Below are 18,196 nucleotides of genomic sequence, written 5' to 3'. Positions count from 1 at the left end.
CTTATTTGCCCTACCTCTCTAACTCCTTCCAGCAGCAGTTGGGTCCTCCACATAAAGATCAAGGTTCTGCTCCAGGTTTCTTCCTGTTAAAAGGAGTTTTTCTGCCACTCTCTCCTTATTTCTGCTCTGGGGGTTCATATGGGTTCTGGAAAGCCTCTTGAGGCAATCTGACCTTAATTGGCGCTATATAAATAAAATTGAATTGAATTGAACCTAATATAAGCTCATGGTAGCAAATATGCTAATAGTAGAAATGTGTATCTCTGTGTATGTGTGTCTGTATCTAGAGTGTCGTGAGCAGCTGGACTTCAAGGACACGGAGCTCCAGATGTTAGTGGTCAGTCTGAAAGAACTGACGTCCACCAAGGAGGTGATTCAGACTCTGGAGCAGCTGCTGTGTGATGAAGCTCTGCAGCTGGAAGAGGAACGCAACCAGGTGGATACACACACTAGAGTAGACCTAGTTGTTGGTAGATCTACTCTAGAACTTTCTGTAGTTGTCAATAGGTCTACTCTAGAACTTTCTGTAGTTGTCAATAGGTCTACTCTACATCTTTCTCCAGTTGTCAATAGGTCTACTCTAGAACTTTCTTTAGTTGTCGGTAGGTCTACTCAGAACTTTCTCCAGTGGTCAATATGTGTACTCTAGAACTTTCTGCAGTTGTCGGTAGATCTACTCTACATCTTTCTCCAGTTGTCGGTAGGTCTACTCTAGAACTTTCTCCAGTGGTCAGTATGTCTACTCTAGAACTTTCTGCAGTTGTCGGTAGGTCTGCTCTAGAACTTTATCCAGTGGTCAATATGTCTACTCTAGAACTTTCTGCAGTTGTCGGTAGGTCTACTCTAGATCTTTATCCAGTGGTCAATATGTCTACTCTAGAACTTTCTGCAGTTGTTGGTAGGTCTACTCTAGAACTTTCTCCAGGTGTCAGTAGGTCTACTCTAGAACTTTCTCCAGGTGTCAGTAGGTCTACTCTAGAACTTTCTCCAGTTGTCAATAGGTCTACTCTAGAACTTTCTCCAGTTGTCGGTAGGTCTACTCTAGAACTTTCTCCTTTATCAGTAGGTCTACTCTAGAACTTTCTCCTTTATCAGTAGGTCTACTCTAGAACTTTCTGCAGGTGTCGGTAGGTCTACTCTAGAACTTTCTCCTTTATCAGTAGGTCTACTCTAGAACTTTCTCCTTTATCAGTAGGTCTACTCTAGAACTTTCTCCAGTTGTCGGTAGGTCTACTCTAGAACTTTCTCCAGTTGTCGGTAGGTCTACTCTAGAACTTTCTCCAGTTGTCGGTAGGTCTACTCTAGAACTTTCTCTCGGGGACGTTCTCCTTTCCTGCTTCCAGTCTTTAAATTTAGTCTCAGAACATTCCAGGTCCTTGAAGTCCATAGAGGAGGGTCCACATTTATCACTTTAATGGACTTCATCAGAACTTCATCAGTCCAGCAGATAGAATCATGGCGTTTAGGAGGAGGAACATCTGAGTTCTGGTAAAAACTGAGTCCAGATCAGTTTAAATCCATCCAGGTGTCTCAGTCTGAACACTGGATCTGGTTTCTGGTCAGTCAGTACGTTTACATGCAACCTTTTATTCCTCTTTCATTTGGAATAAAAGGTAATTACGCTTTAAAATCTCCTTGTAAACACTTAATTCTGAATTTAAAAGATAATTCTGAATAAACGTAATTCTGAATAACATTCCTGTGTACGTTCTATTATACATTCTATACAGTTAATTCTGCTTTAGTTAATTCCGGTCATTCTGCGCATGCTTGGCTCCTCACGTAGCGATGACGTAGCGACGTACAGGTTCTGCGACCTTACTGGGGCAAGCACATTCTTGCAACTTCAACAGAAGTAGTACGCCACTGTCGAGTTGCTGTTTCAAAACGACAATAAAAAGCGAAAAGTGTGCTTATTAGTTGTTCCTCCATGTTGTTGGGGAAAGTAAATGTTCCGGTAAACAGGGATACATCATGTCCACTTCCTGTCCAATCAGAGTCCTTTCAAATGCCCAAGCATTAAAAGGCCATGTAAACCTTATTTAATATTTACATGTGAACGCGAAGCACAAAACTTTTATTCCGAATTAAAAAACTTCATGTAACCATGGCCAGTGTGATATTTTTTTTTTCTATAATCAGCTGAGCATCAGTATTATGGGATGTATGCTAGTTCCAGCATTTAGAAGCTTGTTTCTCCTCAGAGTAAAGTGTCTCCAGATGATCCAAGTTCCTGTTCTGACCAACCTCCTACCAACACTAAAATTTACCCACAATGAGCTTTTTTAAAAGTTCCTGTGGAACCTTTTAAAGGTTCCTGAGGTTATCAGAACCAGAAAAACATCTAGGAACCAATGATTGTTTCTAGGATTCTAACCTGTTCTCACTAGGATCCATCCCATAATATGAAGCTCTGAGGGCCATCATGTCTCCATCAGCTAGGGTTGGTGTTGATGGTCGTGTTCTGTGGTGTTGGTAGTGTCTACAGATATGGACCTGTATCCGTAGTCCACAGGCTACGGGTCCATACCTCTAGCAACAACCTGTGGTGTTAACAGCTGCTTCCTGTCTACCTGTCCAGGTGACCAGCAGTCGGGACACCTACCAGGACCTGGTGCGTCTGATGGAGCAGCACCGAGCCGACCGGGCCGCCCAGCTATCCATCCTCAGGTACCGACCCGCCTCACTGAACTGCCGCCGCCCTAGTAAGGCCTCGTCTGATTGGCTGTTTGCTTCCGCAGGATCCTGAACAAGTTCCTGGACAACTATCAGGAGGATGTGCTGCCGTGGCACGAGAGCATCGAGCCCTGCCTGTCCTCCATGACGGCCTTCATCAACGACCGAGAGGTGAGCTCAGCGTTAGGCGACTGTTTCACTGCTGATCCCTGACTGTGGATATCTGCTGATACAATTCTACTCCAATACCAGAGCTCTGTTTGCTTTCATATTATTGTTGTTGATTTTATATGAGGCTGTAATAAACTCCTCTCTACAGGTAGTGTGACATGTAATGGATGCATGTATGTCCTAAAATGCAGCTGGAGGTCAGTGTAAGGTCAGAAAAACAGGGAATCCTGTTAGCAGGAAAAATCCTATCCTGAAAACAAAAATTCATCTGTAAGAGTTCCAGACTGACTATTTATTAAATCCAGGACACAGACGGTTTGTTAGAAGATAAAAACGTCTGGTGTTCATTGAAGACTTTTCATCTCTTCAGAAAAAGACTGATTTCTCTATTTTAAACATTTTTCAGCAGCTGGACCTTAATAAAATCTGTTTAAAAGTGGACAAATGTGGAGTAAATCCTCTGACTGTCTTATTGTTTAACCCTCCTGTTATCTTTGACTCCATTCAGTGTTTAATGTCTTTAAATAAATGATCCACATCTTTTTTCTTCATTACCGCCCGGCAAAACTGCGTTTTCCGGAAGGTATTGTTTTCAGCTGCATGGTCGTGCTTGTTTGTCTGTAACAATTTGGTTTCCGTGTGATAACTCGATAAAACATTGATGTAGCCTCACCATATTTGGTACACAGGTGTACCATAATAAGACACAGGTCAAGTTTGCATTTGGTGACCGTGACCTCATTTTCAAGGTCACAGGAGTCATCTTTGTCGCCGGGCGGTCCAAGTTTGGTAAAACTTCTTGTATTTTAATTTGATTTATTTGGATCCCCATTAGCTATGGCAATGCCAAACCTTAATGACTTTTCTTACAAAATTAAGCTGATGAGATGTTCTCAGTGTCCGGTTCTTCAGAGTTCTTTGGGCTCTAAAATCATCGAAACCTTCAAAGATTCTCAGGTTTCTGGTTCTACTCCAGAATCTCTGATACCCCAGAAGTCCAGACAAATATTTAGTCACCCCGTGGGCAGTTTGTTAGAAGATGAAAACGTCTGGTGTCGACGCAAATGAAAAACTGTTGGTTAGAAATGTTAAGTATCTATGAAAGAAGATCACAAAAAATGGCTAATTTCTACATTTTAAACCCAGTTCAGCAGCTGGACCTGAATAAAATCTCTTTAAAACCAGACAAATTTTGAGTAAATTCTCTAATTAACTTAATGTTTAACGGAGTAGGGTTAATTTGAGGTGTTTCTAGTGGAAAATGTTTCCACACGGCAGACATGTTGTAAAGAAAGGTTAGCCACAGGCTGCTTGATGCTTGTCAGAGCAGCCGGCAGGAATCACTGTGGAGTCAATTCAGCAGACGGCATTAAAGCACAGACACGGATCATGGGTCGGAAATCTCCGCAGGTTGGACCTGAAATCTCCAATCTGTGAATTAATTTGGTATCGGTACCCAATACCGATACTGGATCGGCCCCATCCCTAGCAGCACCACAGAATGAACAGAATAATGATCAGTCAGACCATTCTACACCCCAGAACAAACAGAACATTGATCAGTCAGACCATTCTACACCCCAGAACAAACAGAACATTGATCAGTCAGACCATTCTACACCCCAGAATAAACAGAATAATGATCAGTCAGACCATTCTACACCCCAGAACAACAGAACATTGATCAGTCAGACCATTCTACACCCCAGAATAAACAGAATAATGATCAGTCAGACCATTCTACACCCCAGAATAAACAGAACATTGATCAGTCAGACCATTCTACACCCCAGAATAAACAGAATAATGATCAGTCAGACCATTCTACACCCCAGAACAAACAGAACATTGATCAGTCAGACCATTCTACACCCCAGAACAAACAGAACATTGATCAGTCAGACCATTCTACACCCCAGAATAAACAGAATAATGATCAGTCAGACCATTCTACACCCCAGAACAACAGAACATTGATCAGTCAGACCATTCTACACCCCAGAATAAACAGAATAATGATCAGTCAGACCATTCTACACCCCAGAATAAACAGAATATTGATCAGTCAGACCATTCTACACCCCAGAACAACAGAACATTGATCAGTCAGACCATTCTACACCCCAGAATAAACAGAATAATGATCAGTCAGACCATTCTACACCCCAGAATAAACAGAATAATGATCAGTCAGACCATTCTACACCCCAGAACAACAGAACATTGATCAGTCAGACCATTCTACACCCCAGAACAAACAGAACATTGATCAGTCAGACCATTCTACACCCCAGAATAAACAGAATAATGATCAGTCAGACCATTCTACACCCCAGAATAAACAGAATAATGATCAGTCAGACCATTCTACACCCCAGAACAACAGAACATTGATCAGTCAGACCATTCTACACTCCAGAACAAACAGAACATTGATCAGTCAAACTATTCTACACCCCAGAATAAACAGAATAATGATCAGTCAGACCATTCTACACTCCAGAATAAACAGAACATTGATCAGTCAGACCATTCTACACCCCAGAATAAACAGAATAATGATCAGTCAGACCATTCTACACTCCAGAACAAACATGTGACCTGCTGTGATGCTCCCCAGTGGTGCAACTGTTCATCCGCTTCCTGTACCGGCTGGCGTCGCTGAACAAGGACTACGCCGTGGTGATGTGTCGGCTCGGCACCAAGGAGGCTCTGGTGAAGGCTCTGGACAAACACAGCACCAACCTGCTGCTGGTCACCGAGCTCCGAGACCTCATCACAGACTGCGAGAAGTACGCCAGCCTCTACAAGAAGATGACCACCAGCGTCCTAGCAGGCTGCATCCAGGTAACACAGGGACCGGAGCCTGCTTTCACCTGCAGTCTGATGTCACATAAACAGGACTCAGAAGGACTAGAATGTCTAAACACTGGAACCAGGTTCTACTGATGTTGGAGAAACATGGACCAAAGACTGGATTTTAGTAGAAACATGGATCCATCCATAGATAAACACTTGCAGGAACTTGATGGAGACACAACCTGTGAATATCTTCAGAGTTCCAGGTCGTTGAAGTTCATAGAGGAGAAAGTTCAAGAGTAGACCTATCGACAACTACTTTTTCAAGGCCCAATAATGCTTCAATAATGTAATTTTAGACCATTGTAGGTGATGCCTGCCAGGTTTCAGTTGAATTTTGAGTCCTTTTAAAGAGGGTTTTTAACTAATTTTGGATATTTTTGAGCATCTTTTGACATATTTCAAGTCTTTCTGGACAGATTTTGCCACATAATGGACAGGTTTCACTAATTTTAGACAGAGTTTTAGTTTATTTATTTATTTGGACAATTTTGAACAATTTTGGACAAATTTCAAGTCCAAAATAGCAAGAACTGAAACCTTGTCTGGTCCAGCTTTAACCCATCAGATTCTACTGATGTTAGCGCCTCAACAGTTGGAGAAATGTGGACCAAAGACTGGAGTTTAGTAGAAATATGGATCCATCTATAGATACACTGACAGGAACTTGATGGAGACACTAAACCAGCCCCTTTACAGTAATTAGAGTGTCCTCTGCTGGATCCATGATCTGATCTGATATAAACTGTTCTGTCTGTTAATTTTATTTCTGCATATTCTGAACCTTTAAATGGATTTTCAGGTGTGAAACATGAAATCCATCTAGATTCATTCCAGATGCTGTAGAAGATCTGGACCTTTAGACAGGATGATCAGGATTACAAAGGATTTTCTGATTCATTCGTTTTTGTTTCTTAGATTTTTTTAGGTTAGGTTTTTTAATGTTTGAAAGATTATTTTAGCGTTTAGAGGCTGAATCTGGTTGCTGAAAGTCTGGATCTTCTCAGTCTGACTCCTCTGCTTCCTGTCAGATGGTGCTGGGTCAGATCGAGGAGCATCGTCGCAGCCATCAGCCAATCAACATCCCCTTCTTCGACGTGTTCCTCAGGAACCTGTGTCAAGGTGAGTGTGGCTCTGGGTTCTGCTCTGACACCTGAACCTGGGTGAATGCTAACTCGAGGCTGTTTCAGGATCCAGTGTGGAGCTGAAGGAGGACAAATGCTGGGAGAAGGTGGAGGTCTCGTCCAATCACCATCGAGCCAACAAACTGACCGACAAGAACCCCAAAACGTACTGGGAGTCCAACGGCTGCACCGGGTCGCACTTTATCAACATCTACATGCACAAAGGGGTCGTCATCAGGTAGTCCACTGCTATTGGTCCTCTGGGGAGCTTAGCCCCGCCCACAGCAGTGCTTGCGATTGGTCTAGCGACACACACAGATCTGAAGAACATTGATCAGTCAGACCATACTACACCCCAGAACAAACAGAACATTGATCAGTCAGACCATTCTACACCCCAGAATAAACAGAATATTGATCAGTCAGACCATTCTACACTCCAGAACAAACAGAATATTGATCAGTCAGACCATTCTACACTCCAGAACAAACAGAATATTGATCAGTCAGACCATTCTACACCCCAGAACAAACAGAACATTGATCAGTCAGACCATTCTACACTCCAGAACAAACAGAATATTGATCAGTCAGACCATTCTACACTCCAGAACAAACAGAATATTGATCAGTCAGACCATTCTACACTCCAGAACAAACAGAATATTGATCAGTCAGACCATTCTACACTCCAGAACAAACAGAATATTGATCAGTCAGACCATTCTACACTCCAGAACAAACAGAATATTGATCAGTCAGACCATTCTACACTCCAGAATAAACAGAATATTGATCAGTCAGACCATTCTACACCCCAGAACAAACAGAATATTGATCAGTCAGACCATTCTACACTCCAGAACAAACAGAATATTGATCAGTCAGACCATTCTACACTCCAGAACAAACAGAATATTGATCAGTCAGACCATTCTACACTCCAGAATAAACAGAATATTGATCAGTCAGACCATTCTACACTCCAGAACAAACAGAATATTGATCAGTCAGACCATTCTACACTCCAGAACAAACAGAATATTGATCAGTCAGACCATTCTACACTCCAGAATAAACAGAATAATGATTTGGTTGTGCCTCTGCTCAGACAACTTGCCATCCTGGTGGCCAGTGAGGACTCGAGCTATATGCCCGCCCGGATCCTGGTTCTGGGAGGAGATGACCCGACCAACATCAACACGGAGCTGAACACGGTGAGTCCAGGAGGAAGAACCGGATTAGACATGTTGGTTGTTGGTCCGGTCCGTCACCGTGTGTCTGTGTCTGCAGGTGAACGTGACTCCGTCAGCCAGCCGAGTGGTTCTATTGGAGAACATGACCAGGTTCTGGTCCATCATACAGATCCGGATTAAGAGATGCCAGCAGGTCAGATCAGAGTTCTGGTTCCGTCAAGTTCCGGTCCTCCTCCAGGTCCTGACCTCCCTCCTCTTCCTCACAGGGTGGCATCGACACCCGGGTCCACGGCTTCGAGGTTCTGGGTCCGAAGCCGACGTTCTGGCCCGTGTTCAAGGAGCAGCTGTGCTGTCGGACCTACCTGTTCTACAGCACCAAGGCCCACACCTGGTGCCAGGAGGTGATGGAGGACAAGACACAGCTGCTGCAGCTCTTCAACAAGTACGACTACTGCAGAATACTGCAGGAAAACTGCTAAAAATACTGCAGGAATACTGCTAAAAATACTGCAGGAAAACTGCTAAAAATACTGCAGGAATACTGCTAAAAATACTGCAGGAAAACTGCTAAAAATACTGCAGGAAAACTGCTAAAAATACTGCAGGAATACTGCTAAAAATACTGCAGGAAAACTGCTAAAAATACTGCAGGAAAACTGCTAAAAATACTGCAGGAATACTGCTAAAAATACTGCAGGAATACTGCTAAAAATACTGCAGGAATACTGCTAAAAATACTGCAGGAATACTGCTAAAAATACTGCAGGAATACTGCTAAAAATACTGCAGGAATACTGCTAAAAATACTGCAGGAATACTGCTAAAAAATACTGCAGGAAAACTGCTAAAAAATACTGCAGGAAAACTGCTAAAAATACTACAGGAATACTGCAGGAATACTGCTAAAAATACTACAGGAATACTGCAGGAATACTGCTAAAAATACTACAGGAATACTGCAGGAATACTGCTAAAAATACTGCAGGAATACTGCAGGAATACTGCTAAAAATACTGCAGGAATACTGCTAAAAATACTGCAATACTGCTGGAATACTGCAGGAATACTGCTAAAAATACTGCAATACTGCTGGAAAACTGCAGGAATACTGCTAAAAATACTGCAGGAATACTGCTAAAAATACTGCAGGAATACTGCTAAAAATACTGCAGGAATACTGCTAAAAATACTGCAGGAATACTGCTAAAAATACTACAAGAATACTGCAGGAAAACTGCTAAAAATACTGCTAAAAATACTGCAGGAAAACTGCAGGAATACTGCTAAAAATACTGCAGGAATACTGCTAAAAATACTGCAGGAATACTGCTAAAAATACTGCAGGAATACTGCTAAAAATACTGCAGGAATACTGCTAAAAATACTGCAGGAATACTGCTAAAAATACTACAAGAATACTGCAGGAAAACTGCTAAAAATACTGCTAAAAATACTGCAGGAATACTGCAGGAATACTGCTAAAAATACTACAGGAATACTGCTAAAAATACTACAGGAATACTGCTGAGTTCAAACAGCTGCTGCAGGTCTTCAAGCTTCAAACCAGAACCTGATGAACTTTATCACATGTGTATTGTGTGTCTGCAGACTGAACAGCGCTCTCAGACATGAGCAGATGTTTGCTGATCGATTTCTTCCGGATGCTGAAGCAGCTGAAGCTCTGGGACGAACCTGCTGGGAAGCTCTGATCACACCTATAGTCCACAGCATCACACACACAGGTAACACACACCTGTAGTCCACAGCATCACACACACAGGTACACACTATACAAATATAAAAATATTTTCTTAATATTTTTGAGTATTTTAGGTACTAAGACCTCTTACTTGTAGCTCCAGGTGTTGTAGCTCCAGGTGTTCCAGGTGTTGTAGCTCCAGGTGTTCCAGGTGTTGTAGCTCCAGGTGTTCCAGGTGTTGTAGCTCCAGGTGTTCCAAGTGTTGTTGCTCCAGGTGTTGTAGCTCCAGGTGTTGTAGCTCCAGGTGTTGTAGGTGTTGTAGCTCCAGGTGTTGTAGGTGTTGTAGCTCCAGGTGTTCCAGGTGTTGTAACTCCAGATGTTCCAGTTGTTGTAGCTCCAGGTGTTGTAGCTCCAGGTGTTGTAACTCCAGGTGTTGTAGCTCCAGGTGTTGTAGCTCCAGGTGTTGTAGCTCCAGGTGTTCCAGGTGTTGTAGCTCCAGGTGTTGTAGCTCCAGGTGTTACAGGTGTTGTAACTCCAGGTGTTGTAACTCCAGGTGCTGCAGGTGTTGTAGCTCCAGGTGTTCCAGGTGTTGTAGCTCCAGGTGTTCCAGGTGTTGTTGCTCCAGGTGTTGTTGCTCCAGGTGTTCCAGGTGTTGTTGCTCCAGGTGTTGTTGCTCCAGGTGTTCCAGGTGTTGTTGCTCCAGGTGTTGTAGCTCCAGGTGTTGTAGGTGTTGTAGCTCCAGGTGTTACAGGTGTTGTAGCTCCAGGTGTTGTAGCTCCAGGTGTTCCAGCTCCAGATGTTCCAGGTGTTGGAGCTCCAGGTGTTCCAGGTGTTGGAGCTCCAGGTGTTGTAACTCCAGGTGTTGCAGGTGTTGTAACTCCAGGTGTTGCAGGTGTTGTAACTCCAGGTGTTGTAGGTGTTGTAACTCCAGGTGTTCCAGGTGTTGGAGCTCCAGGTGTTGTAGGTCCAGGTGTTGTAGGTGTTGTAGCTCCAGGTGTTGTAGCTCCAGGTGTTGTAACTCCAGGTGTTCCAGGTGTTGTAGCTCCAGGTGTTGTAACTCCAGGTGTTGCAGGTGTTGTAACTCCAGGTGTTGCAGGTGTTGTAACTCCAGGTGTTGTAGGTGTTGTAACTCCAGGTGTTCCAGGTGTTGGAGCTCCAGGTGTTGTAGGTCCAGGTGTTGTAGGTGTTGTAGCTCAAGGTGTTACAGGTGTTGTAGCTCCAGGTGTTGTAGCTCCAGGTGTTCCAGCTCCAGGTGTTCCAGGTGTTGGAGCTCCAGGTGTTCCAGGTGTTGGAGCTCCAGGTGTTCCAGGTGTTGGAGCTCCAGGTGTTGTAACTCCAGGTGTTGCAGGTGTTGTAACTCCAGGTGTTGTAGGTGTTGTAACTCCAGGTGTTGTAGGTGTTGTAACTCCAGGTGTTCCAGGTGTTGGAGCTCCAGGTGTTGTAGGTCCAGGTGTTGTAGGTGTTGTAGCTCCAGGTGTTACAGGTGTTGTAGCTCCAGGTGTTGTAACTCCAGGTGTTCCAGGTGTTGTAGCTACAGGTGTTGTAACTCCAGGTGTTGCAGGTGTTGTAACTCCAGGTGTTGCAGGTGTTGTAACTCCAGGTGTTGTAGGTGTTGTAACTCCAGGTGTTCCAGGTGTTGTTGCTCCAGGTGTTGTTGCTCCAGGTGTTGTAGGTGTTGTAGCTCCAGGTGTTACAGGTGTTGTAGCTCCAGGTGTTGTAACTCCAGGTGTTCCAGGTGTTGTAGCTCCAGGTGTTGTAGCTCCAGGTGTTGCAGGTGTTGTAGCTCCAGGTGTTGTCGCTCCAGGTGTTCCAGGTGTTGTCGCTCCAGGTGTTCCAGGTGTTGTAGCTCCAGGTGTTCCAAGTGTTGTTGCTCCAGGTGTTGTTGCTCCAAGTGTTGTTGCTCCAGGTGTTGTTGCTCCAGGTGTTGTAGCTCCAAGTGTTGTTGCTCCAAGTGTTGTTGCTCCAGGTGTTGTTGCTCCAGGTGTTGTTGCTCCAGGTGTTGTAGCTCCAAGTGTTGTTGCTCCAGGTGTTGTTGCTCCAGGTGTTGTTGCTCCAGGTGTTGTTGCTCCAGGTATTGTAGCTCCAGGTGTTGTAGGTGTTGTAGTTCCAGGTGTTGTAGCTCCAGGTGTTGTAGCTCCAGGTGTTCCAGGTGTTGTAGCTCCAGGTGTTGTAACTCCAGGTGCTGCAGGTGTTGTAGCTCCAGGTGTTCCAGGTGTTGTAGCTCCAGGTGTTGTAACTCCAGGTGTTGTAGCACCAGATGCTCCAGGTGTTGCAGGTGTTGCAGCTCCAGATGTTCCAGTTGTTGTAGCTCCAGGTGTTGTAGCTCCAGATGCTCCAGGTGTTGCAGGTGTTGCAGCTCCAGGTGTTCCAGTTGTTGTAGCTCCAGGTGTTCCAGCTCCAGGTGTTCCAGCTCCAGGTGTTCCAGGTGTTGTAGCTCCAGGTGTTGTAACTCCAGGTGTTCCAGGTGTTGTAGCTCCAGGTGTTACAGGTGTTGTAACTCCAGGTGTTGTAACTCCAGGTGCTGCAGGTGTTGTAGCTCCAGGTGTTCCAGGTGTTGTAGCTCCAGGTGTTGTAACTCCAGGTGTTGTAGCACCAGATGCTCCAGGTGTTGCAGGTGTTGCAGCTCCAGATGTTCCAGTTGTTGTAGCTCCAGGTATTGTAGCTCCAGGTGTTCCAGGTGTTGTAGCTCCAGGTGTTGTAGCTCCAGGTGTTGTAGGTGTTGTAGCTCCAGGTGTTGTAACTCCAGGTGTTCCAGGTGTTGTAGCTCCAGGTGTTGTAGCTCCAGGTGTTGTAGCTCCAGGTGTTGTAGCTCCAGGTGTTGTAGCTCCAGGTGTTGTAGCTCCAGGTGTTCCAGGTGTTGTCGCTCCAGGTGTTCCAGGTGTTGTAGCTCCAGGTGTTCCAAGTGTTGTTGCTCCAGGTGTTGTTGCTCCAGGTGTTGTTGCTCCAGGTGTTGTTGCTCCAGGTGTTGTAGCTCCAAGTGTTGTTGCTCCAGGTGTTGTAGCTCCAAGTGTTGTAGTTCCAGGTGTTGTAGCTCCAGGTGTTCCAGGTGTTGTAGCTCCAGGTGTTCCAGGTGTTGTAGCTCCAGGTGTTACAGGTGTTGTAACTCCAGGTGTTGTAACTCCAGGTGCTGCAGGTGTTGTAGCTCCAGGTGTTCCAGGTGTTGTAGCTCCAGGTGTTGTAACTCCAGGTGTTGTAGCACCAGATGCTCCAGGTGTTGCAGGTGTTGCAGCTCCAGATGTTCCAGTTGTTGTAGCTCCAGGTGTTGTAGCTCCAGATGCTCCAGGTGTTGCAGGTGTTGCAGCTCCAGGTGTTCCAGTTGTTGTAGCTCCAGGTGTTGTAGCTCCAGGTGTTCCAGCTCCAGGTGTTCCAGGTGTTGTAGCTCCAGGTGTTGTAACTCCAGGTGTTCCAGGTGTTGTAGCTCCAGGTGTTACAGGTGTTGTAACTCCAGGTGTTGTAACTCCAGGTGCTGCAGGTGTTGTAGCTCCAGGTGTTCCAGGTGTTGTAGCTCCAGGTGTTGTAACTCCAGGTGCTGCAGGTGTTGTAGCTCCAGGTGTTCCAGGTGTTGTAGCTCCAGGTGTTGTAACTCCAGGTGTTCCAGGTGTTGTAGCTCCAGGTGTTACAGGTGTTGTAACTCCAGGTGTTGTAACTCCAGGTGCTGCAGGTGTTGTAGCTCCAGGTGTTCCAGGTGTTGTAGCTCCAGGTGTTGTAACTCCAGGTGTTGTAGCACCAGATGCTCCAGGTGTTGCAGCTCCAGATGTTCCAGTTATTGTAGCTCCAGGTGTTCCAGCTCCAGGTGTTCCAGGTGTTGTAGCTCCAGGTGTTGTAGCTCCAGGTGTTGTAGGTGTTGTAGCTCCAGGTGTTGTAGCTCCAGGTGTTGTAACTCCAGGTGTTCCAGGTGTTGTAGCTCCAGGTGTTGTAGCTCCAGGTGTTGTAGCTCCAGGTGTTGTAGCTCCAGGTGTTCCAGGTGTTGTCGCTCCAGGTGTTCCAGGTGTTGTAGCTCCAGGTGTTCCAAGTGTTGTTGCTCCAGGTGTTGTTGCTCCAGGTGTTGTTGCTCCAGGTGTTGTAGCTCCAAGTGTTGTTGCTCCAGGTGTTGTAGGTGTTGTAGCTCCAGGTGTTGTAGCTCCAGGTGTTGTAACTCCAGGTGTTCCAGGTGTTGTAGCTCCAGGTGTTGTAGCTCCAGGTGTTGTAGTTCCAGGTGTTGTAGCTCCAGGTGTTCCAGGTGTTGTAGCTCCAGGTGTTCCAGGTGTTGTAGCTCCAGGTGTTCCAGGTGTTGTAGCTCCAGGTGTTACAGGTGTTGTAACTCCAGGTGTTGTAACTCCAGGTGCTGCAGGTGTTGTAGCTCCAGGTGTTCCAGGTGTTGTAGCTCCAGGTGTTGTAACTCCAGGTGTTGTAGCACCAGATGCTCCAGGTGTTGCAGGTGTTGCAGCTCCAGATGTTCCAGTTGTTGTAGCTCCAGGTGTTGTAGCTCCAGATGCTCCAGGTGTTGCAGGTGTTGCAGCTCCAGGTGTTCCAGTTGTTGTAGCTCCAGGTGTTCCAGCTCCAGGTGTTCCAGCTCCAGGTGTTCCAGGTGTTGTAGCTCCAGGTGTTGTAACTCCAGGTGTTCCAGGTGTTGTAGCTCCAGGTGTTACAGGTGTTGTAACTCCAGGTGTTGTAACTCCAGGTGCTGCAGGTGTTGTAGCTCCAGGTGTTCCAGGTGTTGTAGCTCCAGGTGTTGTAACTCCAGGTGTTGTACCACCAGATGCTCCAGGTGTTGCAGGTATTGTAGCTCCAGGTGTTCCAGCTCCAGGTGTTCCAGTTGTTGTAGCTCCAGGTGTTCCAGGTGGTGTCGCTCCAGGTGTTGTAACTCCAGGTGTTGCAGGTGTTGTAGCTCCAGGTGTTGCAGGTGTTGTAGCTCCAGGTGTTGTAGCTCCAGGTGTTGTAGCTCCAGGTGTTCCAGGTGTTGTAGCTCCAGGTGTTGTAACTCCAGGTGTTGTAGCACCAGATGCTCCAGGTGTTGTAGCTCCAGGTGTTCCAGTTTTTCAAGGTGTTCCTGCAGGTGTTCCACAACATCAAGGCTTCATGAATAACAAAGTGATATTTTTTGTTCTGCTGTTTCCTGTTTTCCCAGAATCCTCAGCATTCAGCCCGTTGTCATGGCTACTCAGCGAGTACCTGGATAACGCCGAGTCGGCTCGCCGCTGTAAGAGCAGGGCGGCCATCTTTAACTCCAGAGTGCGGCGGTTGACTCACCTGTTGGTCCATGTGGACACGAGTCACAGCGAGGGGGAGGAGCTTAAGCCTCCCGTCAAGTCCAGTGAGTCCAGCAGAGTTGATTTAACCTGCAGTCAGCTAGTTTAAACCGGTTCTGACTGATAACTGACTCTGATTGGTTATTGATTAGTCAGCCGTTAACTGATAAATGATCAATAAAACGTAATTTTTATAACGTTAATTTCTGTCGTTTTGACTAAATTACACATCTGATGTTTTACTGAGTCATGATTTAATCATTGAATATCAGAAAAAAATAGAAAAGTTATTAAATGTGTGAGTAGTTAATAAAAGATTATCTATTGTCGTAATTAAAATCATACGTTTATTCCTAATGAGATTAAAGATAAGTTGATAAAATCCAAGAGAAATTTATTAGTTAATAATTTAAAATTATAAATTGACATAATAAAATAATGAAAAATAGAGATAAAGATAATAATAATCTAAAATTAATAAAAATAAAATACAATTGGTCATTTAATAATTTCTAAAAAATATAATACTTATTGTGAAAAACAGCAATAATAAAGTTAAAAGAAAATAGTAAAAATAACTATACTACTAAAAATAGTTCATATAAATGAAATAATTCTTATAAGTTGTAAAATATTTGTTAGAAATAAAGAACTTGATAAAAAAGTAGTAAAAATATGAGCTGTAAACATAATCAAAGTAGTTTGAGGTTTATTTTGAAGGTCCAAGAAGCTCTGCCCTGATGACTAAGCCGCTGCTTTTTGAAAACACAAATTTTTTCCACGTGTTTCTTCTTGGTTAGTCTGAGTCTCTAAGATGCTGAACTAAAGTTTGTTCTGTTTCCAGAAGGTCTCAACAGAAGCAAAGAGCTGAAGAGTAAGTAGAGTTCAGAGGCCTTTTCTTTCTTTCTGTCTCACATCTCATGTGTCCACATGAGGACCGGTGGCGTTGCAGCGCCTCCTGCTGGAGGCTTTACTCAAACAGGAAGATGCTTTGAGTTGTTACTAATCAGTGAACATGTTTGTAGCTCATTAGCTGCCACTGGGGGGCGCTGCACTGAGTTAATCATCCAGTCTGGTGTCTTTCACCCTCTGGAAAAGCTGAGGATTTAGACGTGTCCAGCAGGGGGCGCTGTGAGCTTCCTCCTCCTCGTCTGAACTGAAACATCAGCTTCCTTCAGACACACTGACCATCAGGATGTCTCCTCTCCATGTTTTTTTTTTCTGTTGAACTGTTTTTAGAACATCACTGACCCGTTTCTTTCCAGAGTAGAAGAACAGAGGCGCTGCTTTTTCTTTACGTTTCTGGCTGCTGCAGTTCACGTCTCATATTTCTGATCAAATCTACCAACGACCGTCTCCAAAGAACAGACCGTTTCATGTTTTGTCTTCCAGATGGTAAAGAAGGAAAGAACAAAGACTCCAGCGCGGCTTCCTCCTCCACCTCCTCTTCTTCAGCCAAACCCAAAGTGAAGAACAGCAGCAGCATCGCAGGCATCGCCCTCTGCTGGCAGGGAGTGGTACAGCGACAGGTGGGTCTCACTTCCTGTTCCGCCTCATGATCTCCACCTGTGGAGGTGTGACTCGGTGACTCCTCCCCCTCAGGTGAAGAAATTCCTGGAGTCAAGCTGCAGCCTGCCGGACTTCGTGGAACGTTATCGAACGCTGTACCTGCGGCTGAAGAACGCCATGGAGGAGCTGTTCGGACAGCAAACCGCCTTCGTCCTCGCTCTGCGACACGGATTCTCTGCTGCGCTGCTGCAGCTGTCCATCCTCAGAGCCATGCATGTGAGTCAGGAAAACATCTGGATGAAAACTAAACATTCTAATGCTAACCGCAGCTTAAATCAGACTTCAGTTTGATGCTTGAACTAGACTCAGATAGAAATCCTGGTTTAAGACCAGCTTCAGCATGAATGTATATTCTAGTTTCAACTGAATGTGGATGTGAACCAGGCTTAGATCAGCCATAAACCAGCCTTAGATCAGCCATAAACCGGGCTTAGATCAGCCATAAACCGGGCTTAGATCAGCCATAAGCTGGGCTTAGATCAGCCATAAGCTGGGCTTAAATCAGTCTTAAACTGGACTTAGATCAGCCATAAACCAGTCTTAAACTGGGCTTTGATCAGCCGTAAACTGGGCTTTGATCAGCCGTAAACTGGGCTTTGATCAGCCGTAAACTGGGCTTTGATCAGCCGTAAACTGGGCTTTGATCAGCCGTAAACTGGGCTTTGATCAGCCGTAAACTGGGCTTTGATCAGCCGTAAACTGGGCTTAGATCAGTCTTAAACTGGGCTTAAATCAGTCTTAAACTGGACTTACATCAGCCATAAACCAGTCTTAAACTGGGCTTTGATCAGCCATAAACTGGGCTTAGTTCAGTCTTAAACTGGGCTTAGATCAGTCATAAACTGTGCTCTACATCTCAACCCATAACAGATTTATTAAACTTTAAACTAGGTTTAATTTGAGCATTAGCAGACTTTAATCACAGACTTCTGTGGTTCATCTATGAGTTAATTAAATTCTCAGTGACTGAGTTTAGGTTTGATTTAATTCTTCACCCTAAATGGAATCAGTTTTAAATCAGGCCTTGAACTCTGCTTTAGGTTTAAACCAGACTTAAATCCAGATGTTTGTGATTAGAGTCTGTCTTAACCTGTTCCTGATAATGAGTCCTACCTGCAGCACAGGTGTTGACCTGTGATGACGTGTCGTCCTGCAGGTGAGTGAGCGTTTTGCTCAGTACATCGATCAGATGATCCAGGCCAGTGGAGCGGCGTCCGGCAGCGTTGAGACTCTGGAGCGGCTGCAGCAGTTTCTGGAGCCGATGCTCTTCCTGTCGGGCCTAGAGCTCGCCAACACCTTCGAGCATTTCTACAGGTCTGATCTGCCCCTAAACCAGAACCAGAACCAGAGCAGCATGAGCAGGTGCTGATGAGTGTGTGTGTGTGTGTGTGCAGATACTACCTGGGCGACCGGCTGCTGGCTCAGGGGAATGTCTGGCTGGAGAGCGCCGTCATCGACCAGATCGGTAGCTGCTTCCCGAGCCGCTTCCCTCAGCAGATGATGAAGAACCTGAGCGAGTCGGCCGAGCTGCAGCAGGAGTTCCACCTGTATCGGCTGCAGCAGCTGGACCGGCGTCTGCAGGAGCACGACCAGGTCAGCAGAACCCCACAGAACCTTCAGTCGAACTGGGCCTGCTGGAGCAGAACTTCATGAGCTGTTTGTCCTTCGTTTGTT

At 45.3% G+C, this 18,196-nt stretch overlaps 1 protein-coding gene across 1 annotated transcript in view; it reads left to right on the top strand.

The window, feature by feature from the left end:
• The window catches only part of LOC127534649 (cullin-9-like), a 51,807-nt gene that overhangs the window by 18,390 nt on the left and 15,221 nt on the right, over positions 1-18,196 (top strand). The window contains 16 exon segments of the mRNA XM_051950403.1: positions 288-436; positions 2,582-2,670; positions 2,742-2,850; positions 5,470-5,694; positions 6,738-6,828; positions 6,897-7,068; positions 7,942-8,047; positions 8,124-8,219; positions 8,293-8,468; positions 9,635-9,768; positions 14,833-15,018; positions 15,798-15,827; positions 16,346-16,482; positions 16,556-16,738; positions 17,679-17,836; positions 17,917-18,115. Of these exon segments, the coding sequence (XP_051806363.1) occupies positions 288-436; positions 2,582-2,670; positions 2,742-2,850; positions 5,470-5,694; positions 6,738-6,828; positions 6,897-7,068; positions 7,942-8,047; positions 8,124-8,219; positions 8,293-8,468; positions 9,635-9,768; positions 14,833-15,018; positions 15,798-15,827; positions 16,346-16,482; positions 16,556-16,738; positions 17,679-17,836; positions 17,917-18,115 (2,240 nt within the window).

This window comes from Acanthochromis polyacanthus, chromosome 7 (assembly GCF_021347895.1).
Source record: "Acanthochromis polyacanthus isolate Apoly-LR-REF ecotype Palm Island chromosome 7, KAUST_Apoly_ChrSc, whole genome shotgun sequence".
Lineage (NCBI taxonomy): Eukaryota > Metazoa > Chordata > Actinopteri > Pomacentridae > Acanthochromis > Acanthochromis polyacanthus.
Note: the sequence above shows the minus strand (reverse complement) of the source record. Positions and strands in the feature narration are given on the sequence as shown.